We start from the raw sequence: 17,603 nt of genomic DNA, 5'->3' as shown, positions 1-17,603 counted from the left end.
TGCTGAAATGGGAATACCCCTTTAAGCAATAATTAGGAGCGGCCACTACGAAGGTAGGGTCAGGGGGGCCAGCTCTATCATCCTTACAAATTTTGAGGGGAGGGTGTGAAGGAAACCGTGATGTTTCGGACCCCTGAAGGGTACACAAGGTCACTGGAGTTTGACTCTCCAAGAGCGCACGGGTTCTGAGAGGCACAGGAAGTGATTTAAAGTTGTTCACATAACTTTTGCATATGACACTACAATAAATCACAACCCTAAATGGCTATAATACCCCTTTCAATAGCCTCAGTGACACAGAACCCTATCAACTCAATTTAAGCTGCCACCAGTCCTCATTTTAATATAATTCTGGTCCATAATAGGGTATATATATATAGGGTGAGTAACCAACCCAGTAGCATGTATATAACCGAGAAACAAGGACATGGGATCCGTGGATCGAGATAAAAGAGCAAGACAGATTAAATTTAATTGCCTTAAGGGCACACTAGACAAAACAATACATAAAATAGAGATATATACAGTTAAGTAGAGTACAAAATACAAAGGTAGCACTACAAGTATCAGCATTTCAGTAAGTTAGTTACCTTGTGTGTGTGGGCCTAATGGAACCTGATAGTCCACACCTCAAGATCTTCCTCTGCACTCAAAACCCTGGATCACATTGATACCAAACCTGACCCACTTGCTACGTTTCTATCCAGAGATATTTAAATCTCTGTACCCAAGGGTGCTAGAGCATCGGGAATTGGGCCACTATGAACCCACCAAAGATAACAAATCCAAAAATGTACTTGCCCTCGGGCTTCTTGAAAATGGAGGGAAAATCATCTCAAGCATTTTTAGACAATGCGGCTACAGAGATCTTTTGAAGCCTGGCCACCTGCCGTGTTAGTTAACACTGTAGCTAAATCTATTAGACTAATTGCGCTGAAGCTGGGGGGGAGGGGGGAAGTGGCGGAATTTAGCAGTATAAGGCCCCACTCCCCCTGGCCATATTTATCACAGAGGGGTATCAGGCAAACATCCTCCTCTCAGTGACCTCATCAGTCATTGGAGACTGTACCATATTACATTTGCTGAACCTCCAGGTTATTAAATGCTTCTATTTCAGTAGTAAGGTCTATTCGCTTTATTCCCCTTTTTTTTTTTCTTTACAATTGTTTATATGATTGAATTGTGTGTATATTCTTTGTAATCCTTTTTTTCCCAATCTTTTTGTCTGCACTGCAATTATGTGTATTAAATCGTTAAAACGTAATAAGTTTCTGCTTACAGCCCTAAATGGATAGTATTGGCAATATCCGTTTTAAGTAATTGTATCGCTAATCCGTGATTTGGGGTTTCTAAATTGTGTGGGGATTAATGTAGACAGGCACCTATTTGCAGCCTTTTGATAATTTAATGGGTATAGGTGGTGGCAGTGATCGGTGAGTGAGTGCCAGGGTGTCATTTTGCGTAGGTGGACAGTGTAGTAAATTGTGAGACTCTCTAACATAAGTGCACCACGTTATGTAACCTGAGAGTGGGGGTTGGTCACAAGGCCCTATGGCAAAAAGCCCAATAGACTTTTAGAATTATAAGTGAAGCATAGTTCAGATCGCAGTTGGACATAATAATAATAATACCTTCATTATCCCAGACGGGAACTTAAAGTGTCACATCCGCAATACACTGATTCAACAAAGTTGTAACATATAAACATATAAAACTCCCATAAAAACCACATATACCATACAACAAAAGGAGAGGCACGGGTACACATAAATATACATTATACAGAATTACAATAAATAGTTAAATAAATTAGTAAAAGAAGTTAATGGTACCCCCCAATTACATTTCTTAAAATTGTACAGCACGATCCTTACATGTTCTACCCCTGCTCGCTGTATTTGACAGCTCGAGAGCGGCTGGTATAAATGTCTTTTTAAATCTCTCCGTCCTGCATCGCGTAAGAATAAAACGAGAACTAAAACCACTAGTATGTGCTAGCAGTATGCCATGCATGGGGTGGTCAGTGTTATCTCAAATTTTATTCAATTTTCTGAGTATTCCACACCGTACCAGTTCCTCCCATCTCTCGAAAGGCAAGCCCACTATCGATGAGGCTTTCTTAATTATCTTGTCCATCCTCTGGCAATCCCTACTAGAGATGCAGTTACCCCAAGCTGCTAAGGCGAATGCAAAAGCACTCATCATAACCGTGTTGAAAAAACCTACCATCATAATCCTTGGGACGTCAAATGCCCTTAGTCTACGCAAAAAGAATAGATTACTATTAGCGCGTCTGCATACTTTTTCCATATGCTCATGCCAGCTTAATTTATTATCTATGACCACGCCCAAGTATTTGTAGCTACTGACCTGCTCCACTTCTGTCCCTGTTATAGTCAGCAGTCTGGGCGTATCGCCCCTTCTCCGCGAAAAATTTATAACCAACTCTTTCGTTTTATTTACATTTAGCACTAGACCATTTGAGCTGCACCACTTGGTAAATGTATTCACTGACTGTCGATATTCCCTATCGTCCCCCTATGTAATACAGCCTACCAGTACGGAGTCATCCGAGTATTTCTGAAGGAAACGGTCCGGATCGTTTTTCCTAAAGTCTGAGGTGTACAGAATAAACAAGAAACACAGTACCCTGAGGGGCCCAGTACTGCAAACCACCTCATCAGACCATGTATCTTCTAGCCTGACCTTCTGCGGTCTAGAACTCAGATATGTCATCAACCATTTGATCATGGTCGGTTCTACTTGCATAGCCCGTAGTTTAGACTCCAGCAGTGCCGGGATGATCGTATTAGATGCGCTACTGAAGTAAAAAAAAACGTCAGGCGAACCTCTGTTTTTGGGGATTCTAGATGAGCACATACTCTGTGTAGCAGATTGATTAACGCATCATCTACACCCAACCCACGGCGATATGCAAATTGTAACGGGTCTATGAAATCAATCACCGTACTGGATATGTGCCGCATAACCAGTCTTTCAAGGATTTTCATGACTACTGAGGTCAACGCTATTGGTCTATAATTGTTTAATGATTTCGGTCTAGGGACTTTTTTTACTGGAACTATAACCGACGTTTTCCACATAGTTGGCACTATTCCACATCGTAAGCTCATATCAAATAAAAGTGTGAAAACACATTAAGTGTGTTACACTACAGATTTTTAAACCCCATCTAACTCTAATAGTGTATTACTATGGTGCTTTTTCTGAACACCCATATAAATAAAATCTATGTCCCTTATAATGATAAATGATAGAACTAGCTTGCTGCAGCATCCACTCAGCACTGTAACATCTCTTGTATCTTAGTGGCCGCATGATGAGGCGCCATTACCCCCCAAAATAATTTCCACGTGTAAAGTTATGCTTGGCAATTATTCCCTTAGCGCTCAGGCTGAGCGTTTTATGTGAACCCGGCGGGACCTGAGAGCAGTGCGCGGTGAGTGCGAGTCACGGGTGTGCGCGGTGAGTGCGAGTCACGGGTGTGCGCGGTGAGTGCGAGTCACGGGTGTGCGCGGTGAGTGCGAGTCACGGGTGTGCGCGGTGAGTGCGAGCCACGGGTGTGCGCGGTGAGTGCGAGCCACGGGTGTGCGCGGTGAGTGCGAGCCACGGGTGTGCGCGGTGAGTGCGAGCCACGGGTGTGCGCGGTGAGTGCGAGCCACGGGTGTGCGCGGTGAGTGCGAGCCACGGGTGTGCGCGGTGAGTGCGAGCCACGGGTGTGCGCGGTGAGTGCGAGCCACGGGTGTGCGCGGTGAGTGCACGGGAGCCTTCTGGAAAAATGTTAGTGCGACCTCTGTACCCGCATTTAGCAGAACCATAGGATCAGTGTAGTTGCTGACTTTGTGGTTGTCCCCCAAGATTCCCACAGTAGCTGCATGGTCTACCTATATGGTAGATTCAATGAGGCAATATTTTTTTATGAGGATAATTTCATATTAAATACCTAAAAATATTTCCAGTTATTCCTTAGTTCCATATGTAAATATTCTCTCCGATTTACTTGTTTTCCCTCTATTCTTGTCCGTCTGCGGCTTTTCTTTCTTCTCTTCCACTCTTAACCTTTATTCTCCTCTCGTCTTTTCATTTGGTTTTACCATGAACTTTCTTGATGGTACTCTTTTCACCTTCCCTACTTTTTACACTTTCTCTCTCCTCTAGGGGTTAGGGAGTAAGCATTCTGGGAAAAATTTCAAATAAGTTTTCCTAGATGGGACAAGGAAAACCATGCCTCTCTTGCTGTGTTGTAAGGCAGTCCCCTTACCATCAAGCAAGACTTTCAGGAAGCCCAATGATATGTGGGATTAAAGGCAAACCAGTGTGTGTGTGTGTGTGTGTGTGATATGTATATATATTATATTATATTATATTTCCAGAAGGAACAGATTCCCAACTGTAGAAAACACTATTTCAATGTGGTTGCGTATTTTCAGTACAGTGTAGGAAAATAGTTTGACTAAGTGAGAGGTTTTATAGTCATGGAGTAAGTGTTGTCCCTACAGAGAGTTTATGAATGAAGGCTGCCTTGCAGGCATGTGGCGACTTATAGCCATTGATGCTCCACCTGGGACTCTCTTTTCTCTATTTTTTTTGCTTATTTTAAGTTGTTTCCTCTCTTTCTCGTTGTTGTGCTCTACCCCCAACCCACTTGCACTCATTCCTTCCTTGACAGAGTAATGCATTTTTGGAAGCCGTTATGTTCCCCTGCCAACCTTGGAAGCAAAATGTTGACATTGCATTGTAAGCATTTCACTTTATTCCGCAAAACCGAGCATACATGAGGTTGGACAGGAAAGTTGCCGATCAAATGTGTTTGCTGCCCCCCTGAAGTGTACATAGAATTGAACAGATTATCAATACCTGCCAGAAAACATTGAATTCGAGTGGCCACCATCTTATGATGGATGAATACGCTGTGCCACACACAGGTAATGCTGCAGCCTGTTCACTTCAAGGTTATATTACCATATCCCCTCATCAGAGCAGAGTACACTATATTTCACAAAGTGGTGACTTCTAATCAAGCTGAAAGTGAGTGACGTCCTGCCGCCCCTACCATTGTCTCCTCGCATTATTCCAGCTCTGCTCTAGGAAGTGGGAAAGTGTTTGTTTAGCTGTGGAAGCATTGTGTACCCTCTTGGATGCAAGTACAAATGTGCTGGCAGATGTTGCGCCAGCCGCACATAAATCTCTGCTCTGTGACGTGAAATGGGCACCGGAGCATCATTTTGTGTTGGAGTAAAATGGCAGCTTCAAAGATCAATGCAGATTTATGGCATGAGTGTGGCACGGCACGCCACTGTCACATATGGATCATTCCCCTGAAGGATGGCAGACCCCCCCCCCCCCTTTTGCAAAAGTAGAAACACTAAAGTTTCTGATCTGTGTAGAGTTAACTTACATTTTGCTTGGAGGAAAAGGGAGAAACCATACCCAAAACTAAATAGAATTTTGTATAGGGGGAAGAGACGGTATGGCAGGATGTAGAAGATGACCTTTCCCGTTTTCATGGGGGCATTAATATCCACCATTTATTATTAGATTTCACTGATTGAGGAAGTTCTTCCAACACATGTGAATTTAGGTGCAAACAAATGAGGATTGGATTACATTGAGCACTTATAACAATAAAGATTTCAACCAGGATTATAAACATGACTACTTTTATTCCAGAAATGGCCCCACATGTCTCCATACATTTTATATAATGACAGATCTGGGCTTTTATATCACTATTTGTGAAAGAAAGCGGACACTTTTTTTTTTTTTTTTGTAAACCTGTACATCTGCTTTAGATTGGGATAATATCTGTCATTTTTGGTGAGGTAGTTCCATGTTCTGTATCGGAAAATAAATTTTATCACTCCTTTGGCAGGTCTAATGTAACTTGCAGCTACGTTTTTGGGGGCCATATCTTTTAAAGGTGTAGAAAAGTTTAAAAAAATAAAAACGCCAATTGAACTATTTAATATAGCATTTTTTTTCCCCCCAAAAGAATCACTTTAAAGGACATTTACCACCAGGATCAAAGACTATGCAAAAAAGCCTGAGGGCCTCCAGGCTCCATTAGTAATGATGGAGCCTAGGGGCCATCAGGCTCATTTGCATACAGTCCTTCATCCTGGCCCTTTATGGGGGTGTAAACTTTATTATATTCCTAAAAGGTTCAAAGTTGGATAAAACCAAGCATTCCTTTTTTTTTCGCACAGGCATGTTTTACTTGCTGCAGTTATTATGTTCATTAGTTTGGAAGTGTTTATCCCAAATCTCCTCTATAAAGATATAATTAGGCCGTATGTCACCCTAATAGGTCTGTTGTGGTTAATATTTATACAACTACTTTTTATGTAATTTTATTTTTATATTTTAATAACTGGGTTAACCTTTTTGTGATTTTATTTTTTTTTACTTTGCTTTTATTTACAAGAGCATCAAAAATATATTCTTGTGTGTCTGCTGATGACTACATCGGAGGCTCCACCTAGGGAAGACAAAAGTAAAAATATGCCTTATTTTTCTTGAATCCTACACTGACACTCCCATTGATGGATAGGATGATACTGTCTGGCAGAAATTGGGAACAAATCTCATTAATCTAGTCTTTTTTTCATTACACAATTTTTTTTTATTTAATCTAAAATTCTGCCGTGTGAACAGGCCCTAAGTTGGCGTAAAACTACCCTGTCCTTTACCCTCCATTTTTTTTCTGTTTCATTTTCCATTAGTTGTAATTTATGGCACTGGTTGACACAGTAGAAACGCTGGTCATGCCTTGCCTGGAGTAATAATGCACAAAACAATTTCCCAACGGGATTAATAACGTTTTATTCTATTCTAGCCGTGCGCAACAAATTTCTGCTATTTCAGTGCTTTGCCTCCTGAAAACTGGCCTAGAAGCACTGGTAGATCTTCCCCATAGATTTTTACGGAATGAAGGAATTTTTTTTTTAGTGAACTATTCCCTCGTGTCAAATATGCTAAAAAGAACTAAAATGGGATAACGTTTAAGTTCTTTTTATCACGTTTCAGAATCCTTGTCCTTCTGGCACAGCTAAAGAAAGAATGGATAACAGAAGCCGCAGAGATGGCTGTAGGCTGTACTACACTCTTTCCCTTCATCTTTTTTTACAGTTGCATAGACATTAGAAACCGAGTAGCACATTGGACTTGGTTGTTTCTAGGATGGGCAACTCACTGAGATATGTGGAGGTCTGACACCTAGCATGCCAGTGGCTGCGCTCCAGTGACCTTGTGTAGATTGGTCACCTGGCCTATGTACAGTGCAGGCCCATTTAAAGGGGTTTTTCAGTCACCCTATCCGATCGGCTGGGTCCCCACAGATTGCGAGTACAGGGTTCTGTACCTCCGTTATACCCCAAATGAAAGGAACATGTGTTCTGTTTATGGCACAGACGGAAATAGAAAAATGCGGTACCAGGCTATCTCTGATGAATGAGTGGAGCAACAAGGAACATGTGAAACCAAGTATTCAAGTATAAAAAAAAATATATGCTATTCTAGAATTTTAAGAAATTTCTTTATAAATTTTTTTAGGTGAATGGAGCCTATAATGAAATTTGGGTAGTTTTTAAAGCAAACCTACCACTTGATCCTGGCCGAAATGACCACCTCACACCATCCTCTGGGCTTTGTACCACTGATCACAGGACATATTTTGTTTAAGGACAAAAAATGATAGTCTAGGCAAAAAAAGTATTCTATAATCTATAGAAATGAGGCTTCGGCGCTTCACTTATGTCACCCTGGTGATTCCTTGCACCTCCGATATTTAATTATGCACGTCCCATCTTCGTTGTGTTCCTCCTTGGACCGAGAACCGGTGACGTCACTCGGCACTTCTCGCTCGTGTGCAGTCAGTGTATCTTGCACGGCCATTTGTGACACTTTGCAGCTGTGCAAGATTCACTGACTGCACATGCGCGAGAGGTGCCGAGAGCCAATTGATGTCACTGGCTCTCGGTCCAAGGAGGAGGAACACAATGAAGATGGGGCATGCATAATTAAGTATCAGAGGTGCGCGGAATCGCCAGGGTGACGTAAGTGAAGTGCCAAAGCCTAATTTCTATAGATTATAGAATACTTTTTTTTGCCTAAACTATCGGCTTTTGTCCCTAAACAAAATCTGTCCTTGGGTCAGTGGTACAGAGCCCAGAGGGTGGTGTGAGGAGGTAATTTGGCCGGGATCCAGTGGTAGGTTTATTTTAATTTAGTATAGAAGAGTTAAATCTCCAATGTGTTTTTCCCCTGCTATATTATGGTAACATTAGAATGTAATAATCTGTTTGGCTTGAAAACAAACAATTTCTTTCCAGATACAACTTTGTTCACCATATGTGAGCTTCTCTTTACATATTGTGCCTACTTTATGTGAATTGTGTTTGTTGTTGGACAGGTGGTGACTGGCTGCCAGGAGAATATCCAGCACTGGTAAGTGTAATACTGATGATGTTTACAATAAACTTTAAAAAAGTGATGTCCGGGTAAATATATTGCTACTGAAGTCCCTGGCCTCCCTTGCTGAGCTCCACATGAGCGGCATGTCATTGCTGACCTCCGTAGTGAGGGGGCCAGCAATTGGTCCTGTAGTAACCTGGCACGCAGCTCTAAAACAGTTTCCTATCTGATACACTGATGGTGAATGAAGGCAGAGAACAAAATGTAGCAGAGGATATGCTCAATAACTGTATAAATCTTAAATTATTATACAAATGTATTCAACTGTACAAAGAGGTAACTTCTTGGGTTTTAGTGGCTCTTCCAACTTTGATTTTTACCCCCTATCCATAGGGGTTAATTTGTGTGATTGGTGGAGGTCCAAACAGTAAGGTTCATATGGTTCAAGAAAGTAGTGACAGGGTTAAAGGTCCTAAAGGTTGGACTTGATCTACTTGCATCTCTTGCTGCCCCTTGGCAGCCCACTCCACTGGCATCAGCGCTCCTTCCACGCCTACATGGCACTGGTTGACACAGTAGAAACGCTGGTCATGCCTTGCCTGGAGTAATAATGCACAAAACAATTTCCCAACGGGATTAATAACGTTTTATTCTATTCTAGCCGTGCGCAACAAATTTCTGCTTTTTCAGTGCTTTGCCTCCTGAAAACTGGCCTAGAAGCACTGGTAGTTTTTCCTCATAGATTTTTACGGAATTAAGGAATTTTTTTTTTTTTTTTTTTAGTGAACTATTCCCTCGTGTCAAATATGCTTAAAAAGAGCTAAAATGGGATAACGTTTAAGTTCTTTTTATCAGGTTTCAGAATTCTTGTCCTTCTGGCACAGCTAAAGAAGGAATGGATAACTCTTTCCCTTCATCATTTTTACAGTTGAATAGACATTAGAAACCGAGTAGCACATTGGACTTGGTTGTTTCTAGGATGGGCAACTCACTGAGATATGTGGAGGTCTGACAACTAGCATGCCAGTGGCTGCGCTCCAGTGACCTTCTGTAGAATGGTCACCTGGCCTATGTACAGTGCAGGCCCATTTAAAGGGGTTTTTCAGTCACCCTATCCTATGGATGGGAAATGACTGATTGGCTGGGACCCCACAGATTGCGAGAACAGGGTTCTGTAGCTCCGTTGTACTCCAAATGAATGGAACATGCTTTCTGTTTACGGCACAGGTGAAAATGAAAAAACGCAGTACACAGCTATCTCTGACGAATGAGTGGAGCAACAAGGAACATGTGAAACCAAGTATACAAGTATAAAAAAAAATATATGCTATTCTAGAATTTGAAGAAAACCTACAGCAGGTGTATGGGCAGCAGAGACTCTTGGAACACACATCTGCCCTCTCTTTAATCTAAGAGTTTTCTTATATGCTGCATAATAAAAGTTCTAAACTGCTATGAGAACCGAACACAATAATACCAATAAAAATACCAATAATGTTGAGAATCACTGTAAAAAGCAAGTAATAAAATATTAATGAATAGAACAGATAATTATAATACAGTGACAAACATAACTAATAAGATAATAGTTTTATAATAAATGACAGCAGTTATAATAAATTACAGAATAGTTTATTAAAATATCTGAATAATAATACTGATAGAAGATAGTAGTAATAATAATAAAACCACAGCGATGCCAGTTAACAACAATAATAACAATAACTGCAGCAAATATAGTAACAAAAAGTTTAAGCTTATAATGAAGTCATATAATACTAATGGTGAAAATCAAAGTATCGCAAAATAACTTGCATTGTTGATGCCATATAGCACAGTTCTCTCTACAGGAGGGGGAAGTGTAAAAGATTTTGGGTAGGTAGTAACTGCTCATCTGCCAATCTTCTTTTTTTTTTTTCTCTCTCTAGGAAGAAGGTAGAAAAAGACTATGATGCACTTCAAGAACGTCTGGGCACCTTGCCTGATAAGCTGTCCTACGAGATTATGGTAAGTGCTGTACAGTCTTACACTCCCTGCAATTTATATGTATTATATATTTTCCAAATTCTAGCATCTCCGTGACTCAAAGGCCGTAAACGAGTCAACTATATATTATAGCATAGATGTCCGTGTGCTACAATACTAATCCCCTCCCACAGTGATAACAAAGGTAACACTGACTGTTATCAATAATGCATCATGGAGCCTGACAGACATAAAGCGGAGATATTTTTTCACCTGATGTCAATAACCTCTCATCCGTTTTGCTTAAAGGGGATTCTCGTTTTGGCATTCACTCTCTGTTTCATTAATCTGCCATATATAGACATTTCTTCAATTAGATGCCATTAAAAAAAATGTTCCTGTGTGAAGATAATTTCTCATAAATGTAGTGATATGCTCCCTTAGAAACAAGACTGTGTCCTTGGATACCACCACCTCTGATGGAGGGGTTGCACAAAGAAACAAAAGGTGTTTGTATATGAAATGTCCGGGAGTTACTGTAGGTCCCACAGCCGTCCTGTGGTAATGATTGCAGAATCCAGGCAGTCAGGCAGGACTCAATAGCGCATGTCTGGCCACCATTGCCAGAGTGTGACGTGGTCGTATCTGAGGAAGATATCTCGTTTCTAAGAGACAACATGACTACATTTATGAGAAATTATCTTCTCACGGGAACATTTTTTTTTTTACCACCATCTAATTGATGAAATGTTTACATATTGCAAATAAATTAAATTAAATGTAAATGCCCAGATGGGAATACCCATTTAAGTACAAGTAAATCCAGAAGGCTCTGTTATGTAATATGTCTTACTACAGGAAAACTTCCACTTTGGCACTCATCATCCACTCTCCTAAGCTTTTTTTTTTTTTTTTTTTTTATAACACTGGAATTTCTTTTGAATTCATAGCGACAAAAAATCATTGAGCTGTCAGATTACACAGCAGCTCTATGGAGGAGGAGCAATGAGCAACAGCAGCTAGGGATCTCCAGACCAGACTTAAATGGGCTGTGTTCATACGTTCCAATTTAATTTTGTTGTGTTTTCAGTCTGAACAAGGAAGGACTTTTCCTGATTGCATATGCGTTTCAACTGAAACGCATACCATCGGTAGCAGGCACCACTAAGCTTGTTACCGATGGCATGCTCTTCAGTAGAAACACATATAAGTGATCAAGTCCCTTCCTGTAACGACAAACACTGGCAGGATTTAGCTGGGGGGATCTTACTGATGTATACACTATGAAAAAGCCACAATACCCCCTCCCCCTCCAATTATGCTACAACCATGCCGTGCTGCACCCCTTAGCGGGCCTGTTGGTCTATCCAACATGACATTCAAGGCAAGGGGAATATCAAGACTTGGGACACCATGCACAATGCACATGTTGCCTTCATCACTATCATTATCACTGTCATCCTGACATAATCCAGAAGGGGGTACACATTATTGTAAACTGTGTTTGGTTTATAGATTAAAGTTTGTGCCTACATTTCACATACAAAACTGTCCTTTTCCGATTTTGCTACAGTAATCCCTTAACATCCCAGCACTCTCCATTACACCCGGCTCATGAACAAATCAAATTCTTCTTAGAATACAATCTTTCTGAAGTAGTTTCTGGGGTGGATTCCCCTTTCCTGCATTATGTATAAAACCTTTTTATCCAATTCTTTTATTTGGATGAAAAAAAAAAAGAATTATATCAATATGCAAATTAACTGCAAGGGATACATGGGGGGGGGGGGGGTTAAGTAGCCCCTGTGAGCTCTGGTGCAAAGGCAACCCTCCAGTAGCCCCTGCAGATCCGTCTACCTGCTTGTTGTTTTCTGTGCGCATGTGCAGAGGGAGATCCCCTGCGGCATGCAAGTTTCTGAACAGCAGAAGACACTGAACAGGTAGGGGGATCTGCAGGGACTACTTGGGGCTACTTCCCGCCCCATGTAGCCCCTGCAGTTAATTTGCATATTGATATAATTAACTTTCTTTTATGGAAAGCTAAATCAAAGAATTAAATAAAAAGGCTTTAGGGATAATGCACCGATGGGGAATCTACCTTGGAAATTACTTTAGAAATTAGGTTCCTGAGATGTAGATTTCCGTTTTAAAATCCTGTTTATTGTATAAATATGTATTGTGATTTACCAACAGCCACATAATCTGAACATTTATTTTGTTCTTTCCAGGTACCTTTTGGCCCCCTGGCTTTCATGCCTGGACGCCTTGTTCAGACCAATGAAGTTACCGTACTACTTGGGGACAACTGGTTTGCCAAATGTTCAACAAAACAGGCGATGAGTTTGGTGGATCACAGGAAAAAACGTGAGTGAAATTATAAAAGCCATTTTATTACAGTATAAAATAAAGATGGCAGCACCAACCAAATATACATTTTGCAGAGATCTACAAATGTGTATTTGCTTAATACTTTGTAGCTGGTGTAGCAGCAATAGTCACAGTGAATATAATAAATATCTTGTTGCTATCAACTTGGTATCAACTTCTGTGTAAACATAAAAGCGGTATATAATCTTTCCATTATTGGAATAAATGCGGCCTATTAATATACTGTTATAGACTTGCAGTTTTGACTAATGCACAGTCCGTAAAGATAAAGCTCAAGCTATGCTGTATCTTGTGATAATATCGACTTGTGAAATCCTGTATATGTTATCTCTGCGCTTTAAGTGTCCTTAGATGAGACAAGTTGGATTCTACATATGCCTAATTACTACAACGCATGTTTGAATGGTATCTTTAGCGCATGCGTAATAGTCTTTTGGCGCACCATATTTTTAAGAAGGTTTAGACTTGTACACTTGTATGGATAGTGCCATCAGCGTGTCCACATTACAGTACACTGTCACACCACAAGACAAAGAAGGCTTATACTTCTTATTCTTTTTTTAGTTTGTGGAAGTATAGAGGTATAAAGATGTGAAGACCTGGTCTAGCGTACTTTTACGCATGACAATTATTCTGGGGAGTAATGGCGCCTCATCATGCGTCATGGTTAGATGTTAATGCAACCTCTGTGAATTGTATTGTCACGGTAGCCCTCCGAGATTCAGTCTTTAGTTATTGCAAGCCCCTAAGGCTCAAGAGGGGAATGGCCGTGTCTACTTTACACCCATACTACCTCACCTCTCAATTAGTGTATGCTTCATGGTGGAGTGATATTGAACTTGGTAATGTGGCAAATGCTCTGGCTGGTGCACTTTAGAGCTTGTATGAGAGTCTGACTAATTTCCTATATAGGAATCAATCAACTACTAAGGTGCCCCCCATTAAGTACCATTGCCGTGGTGTGGCAGTCTGCTCATAAACCGTGCTTGGATGAGGAAGCTGGCACTGGATTACCACTGTTGTCATTTCCACAGACATTCTACTAGAAGTAAAGATAGCCTTCTGCGTCTTCATGGTTCCATATAGTATGCAATTTGTGATGTTATAGCATTTTCGGGCCACCTTTTTGTAGGTGTCTGGAGTCTTTTAAGACATGTGGATGCTGGGTAAGTAATATGCAATTAATACAAATCATTTTTTCCTCAAATAGAAAATAAACTATTTTTCCACAGCTCCCCATAGAACAAAACTGCTAGCACATGTGTCTAAGAACTCTCCGTGGAACATATGTGTTGCGGTGTACTATACCCAACACAAATTTCTCCACTGAAATTGCACAGTCGGACCTTGCAACACCGTTATCCTGCAGTGTCCGACATAATTGTGTTGCACACCCTATGTTAAAGGTGCACCAAAAATAGTTGGAACAATGAGCACCACATTCATTTAGAACGTGTTCCACAATTCATGAATCAGACAAACCCTGTACACTGCACAGCCTTTTTGATAAATGTGGTCCATTGTCTGATCCCACTGCTGGCCATCTAACATGTACAGTGTTGTCTCAGCTCTCGACATTCTACAGATATCGCAGAAGAGACTAGTCCTTACAAGACTTTTCTCCCAATGTTTAATCTACATTTTTTATTTGATACTGGTTTATATTTAAACATATTTACAAAATAAATTTTATATAAATTTGATTAGGTTTTTAAAAATTTACTCCCCTTTTGCATTTGTTTGACTAATGGTAATATATTTGAACTTGCAGTGCTATTTCTGGCAAATAAACATTACAAGGAGCCATACTATTTTCTCTACATTGCCCCTCTCAAGATAATTAGGGATGCCAGGGTTTAGATACCCAGCCCCCAAACTTATTTTGATGACCTTATTCTCAGGATAGGTCAAGAATGGTAACGCCATAAATGTTTTCATAAATGTACACACCCCTTTAATGTGCTGTCACTACAGACTGTACAGAATGAATTAATCGGAGGGGATGGCCCACCCCGCACTTCACCTTTTCCTCTTGATTAAGGGCGATGCTAATCAGAAGCCTAAATGCTCCTCGTTACAATCTGTATCCTGTGCTGGCGAGGATGGAGCTGGCACTAGGGAATACACCAGAGGGCTCTGCTGATGGGACATCAGGACTAAGATGCCTTTTGCTGCTATTTTAAATCCTTTACTTTTGTGGGTGATAAACCATGACCTGGAATTATCATCTTCTGCAGTAACTCCTCTAAAACCAAGCATGTGGATCATAAAAGGGTACATTGCAACTAAAAGAAAGCTACTCAATGTTCTTAAAGGGAACTTCCACTTAAAGGTGAGTCTATCCAATCAGTTTTTCAGATACAGTTTTTTTATGGCCAAACCAGGTGTGGAGTGAAAATAGAGGAGCAGCAATTCTTAAAGGGGTATTCCAGGAATCAGCATAATTCATATACAAATGGGCACTCAAAACATAAGCTAATGTGTAATTAGTTGTTATTTAAAATTTTGCTCCCCTTAGCAGAAAATGCTGCTGACATAGACTGTAATGAAGAATTAAAATGCTACTGGCCCTTTAATCAGTCCGTTAATTTCCTCCGCGCGGTCCGTCGCATAACAGAAGATGGCCGCTGGTCACATGTCCACATCACATGTCCTGCACCTGCCCGGGCAGGTCATGTGATCACCACTACGTTTGGCTGTAGTCGGTTGGTTGCAGTGCATCCAGTATGGCCAGTGTTGTGGTGATGGCAGTTACACATCATTACTATGGTAACAGACCAAGAAAGTCTGTTACATCATCACTGGGAGCAGAACATAAGAGGGAGGAGGAGTTACTGAGAACTAAAGGATCATGGGACTTGTATTTCCCAGTGGCGGCCATCTTGGTGATAACTCCACCTACTTTAGAGAGGACATAAAATGTTGTTAATCAGAAAATCAAATTATTTAAGCTCCGTTTTGTGACTAATGACATTGAGTATTGTTGTATTCATTTATTTATTTCTTCATGGGTTTTTGTGTCAGACGTTCATATTCCCGGAATACCCCTTTAATGATAAGTTCTCACCCATTATGATCCACACCTGCTTTTGGGTTCAAAAACTGCATCTGAAAAACTGAACGTGTTGCTGCATCCTTAATAAAGAAAGTTACAAACGATAAGAATTTAGATGTTGTGTTTTGCTGGGTGAAAATCAGTAGACTTGCCTTAATAAAACTTATTTGAGCAGTTATCCAGCTCAGACTTTTTAAAAGGGATCTACCTCCCTACTCCCTATTAGAGCTGTTATGTTATGGAAGGTTTTACTCACACATGCCATTTTTTTTATTGTTTAGCTTTTCTTTACATGGCAAAACTTCATTTTAGGAATATGCAAATTATACTGAAGTCACATTGTTGAAGGAGGAGAATGAGAGAAGGCCCTGGGGGGGGCCCTAATATCAAACATGGTAAAAGGCATTTTGGTGCCCAAGACGAACAAGTAAAATTGTGTCTCCCAGAGGAAAAAATGGAATAGCGCCCTATGGCCTTCAAAAATCTTTAGAAAGAAAAGAGACAATGTTCTATAAAAAAATATGTATGTCCAGGGAATATACTTCACCTATAAATATTATATTCGCAATGAATGTATCAAACAATTGTAGGTATCGATGAATACAAACGCAGATACCTGCAGTGATTATACAGCACATAAATATATAACAGTGCTGAATATACCAAACACATCGGTGCTGCTTTCAGGCAGGTTCAAAAATCACTTACTGGTCAAGTTGGGTTGTAGACGTTTCCTTCTCCCTCTGAGCTGGCCTCATCTGTCCTGGTCTTCTTCTTCACAGTTGGCAATCTCTACAGAATGTCATGGTAATTTGTATTGACCGTGATTTATCCGTGCAGAATTTGTCAATCTGGTGACATCAACCTCTGGGGCACATCTCCACACTGAGTTCTATACAGTGAAATTTTTTTTAGATAGCTATGCCCCATACCGTGCTCCTTACTACTCTGTGACCTCTTAGTATAATATAGTATATATTATCATATAATTTTCCCCACATTGAATCATATTTAACCCCCAGGACTTCATTAATTTAGTTAGCAAAGCACCCCTCTTTAAAATGTGGCACAGAAATGGAGCACTTCACCCCACTCCCTTTGCTATAAGGCGCAGTACCCCCCCCCCCCCTTTTTTTTAGAATAATTCTACAAATTCAGCATCCACCTTTGAAATGTGATACTGGGCCCCTTTTAAAATGAAGCACAGGGACTCCTCTTGTGTTGCCCTGCACCCCCCCCTTCTTTGATGTGTGACACACAAGACTCTTAGATGTGTCACAGAACTGCCCCTCTTTGAAATGTAGCACAGCACCTCCCTTTTTAAAATTTGGCTATGCAACCCTTTTAATTATGAGGCACAGCACTCTCCCTGTAAAATGCAGTATAGCACCCCCTTTGATATGTGTCACTGCACCTCCCCTTTGATATGTGGCACAGAACTCCCTTTCAAATTGTGTATAGTAGCACATATTGAAATGTAGTAGTAAGTTGGTAGTAGTAATAACAGCACCTCCCCTTCTCTCAAATGTGGTACAGCAATTCCTCCTCCATAAAAACAATAACAGAATAAATTCGGACAGTCCCTGGGTTACATACAAGATAGGTTCTGTAGGTTTGTTCTTGAGTTATATTTTGTATGTTAGTCAGAACAGTTACCGGTATATTTCTATAGGAGTAACTCCAGACCATTTTTTTTTTTTGGCTCAGTGATTGCAGTATTAATAATAAGTCTCCTTCATTGCAGACAACTTTAAAACCGTGG

The 17,603-nt window shown here is 40.6% G+C and overlaps 1 protein-coding gene across 1 annotated transcript in view; it reads left to right on the top strand.

Moving 5' to 3' along the window:
- Nucleotides 1–17,603, top strand: part of URI1 (URI1 prefoldin like chaperone) — a 66,074-nt gene that overhangs the window by 15,248 nt on the left and 33,223 nt on the right. Inside the window, exons 2-4 of the mRNA XM_072117188.1 lie at nt 8,432–8,466; nt 10,362–10,440; nt 12,627–12,762. Coding sequence (XP_071973289.1) covers nt 8,432–8,466; nt 10,362–10,440; nt 12,627–12,762 — 250 coding nt within the window. The remainder of the gene's footprint in view (nt 1–8,431; nt 8,467–10,361; nt 10,441–12,626; nt 12,763–17,603) is intronic.

This window comes from Engystomops pustulosus, chromosome 7 (assembly GCF_040894005.1).
Source record: "Engystomops pustulosus chromosome 7, aEngPut4.maternal, whole genome shotgun sequence".
Classification (NCBI taxonomy): Eukaryota; Metazoa; Chordata; class Amphibia; order Anura; family Leptodactylidae; genus Engystomops; species Engystomops pustulosus.
Note: the sequence above shows the minus strand (reverse complement) of the source record. Positions and strands in the feature narration are given on the sequence as shown.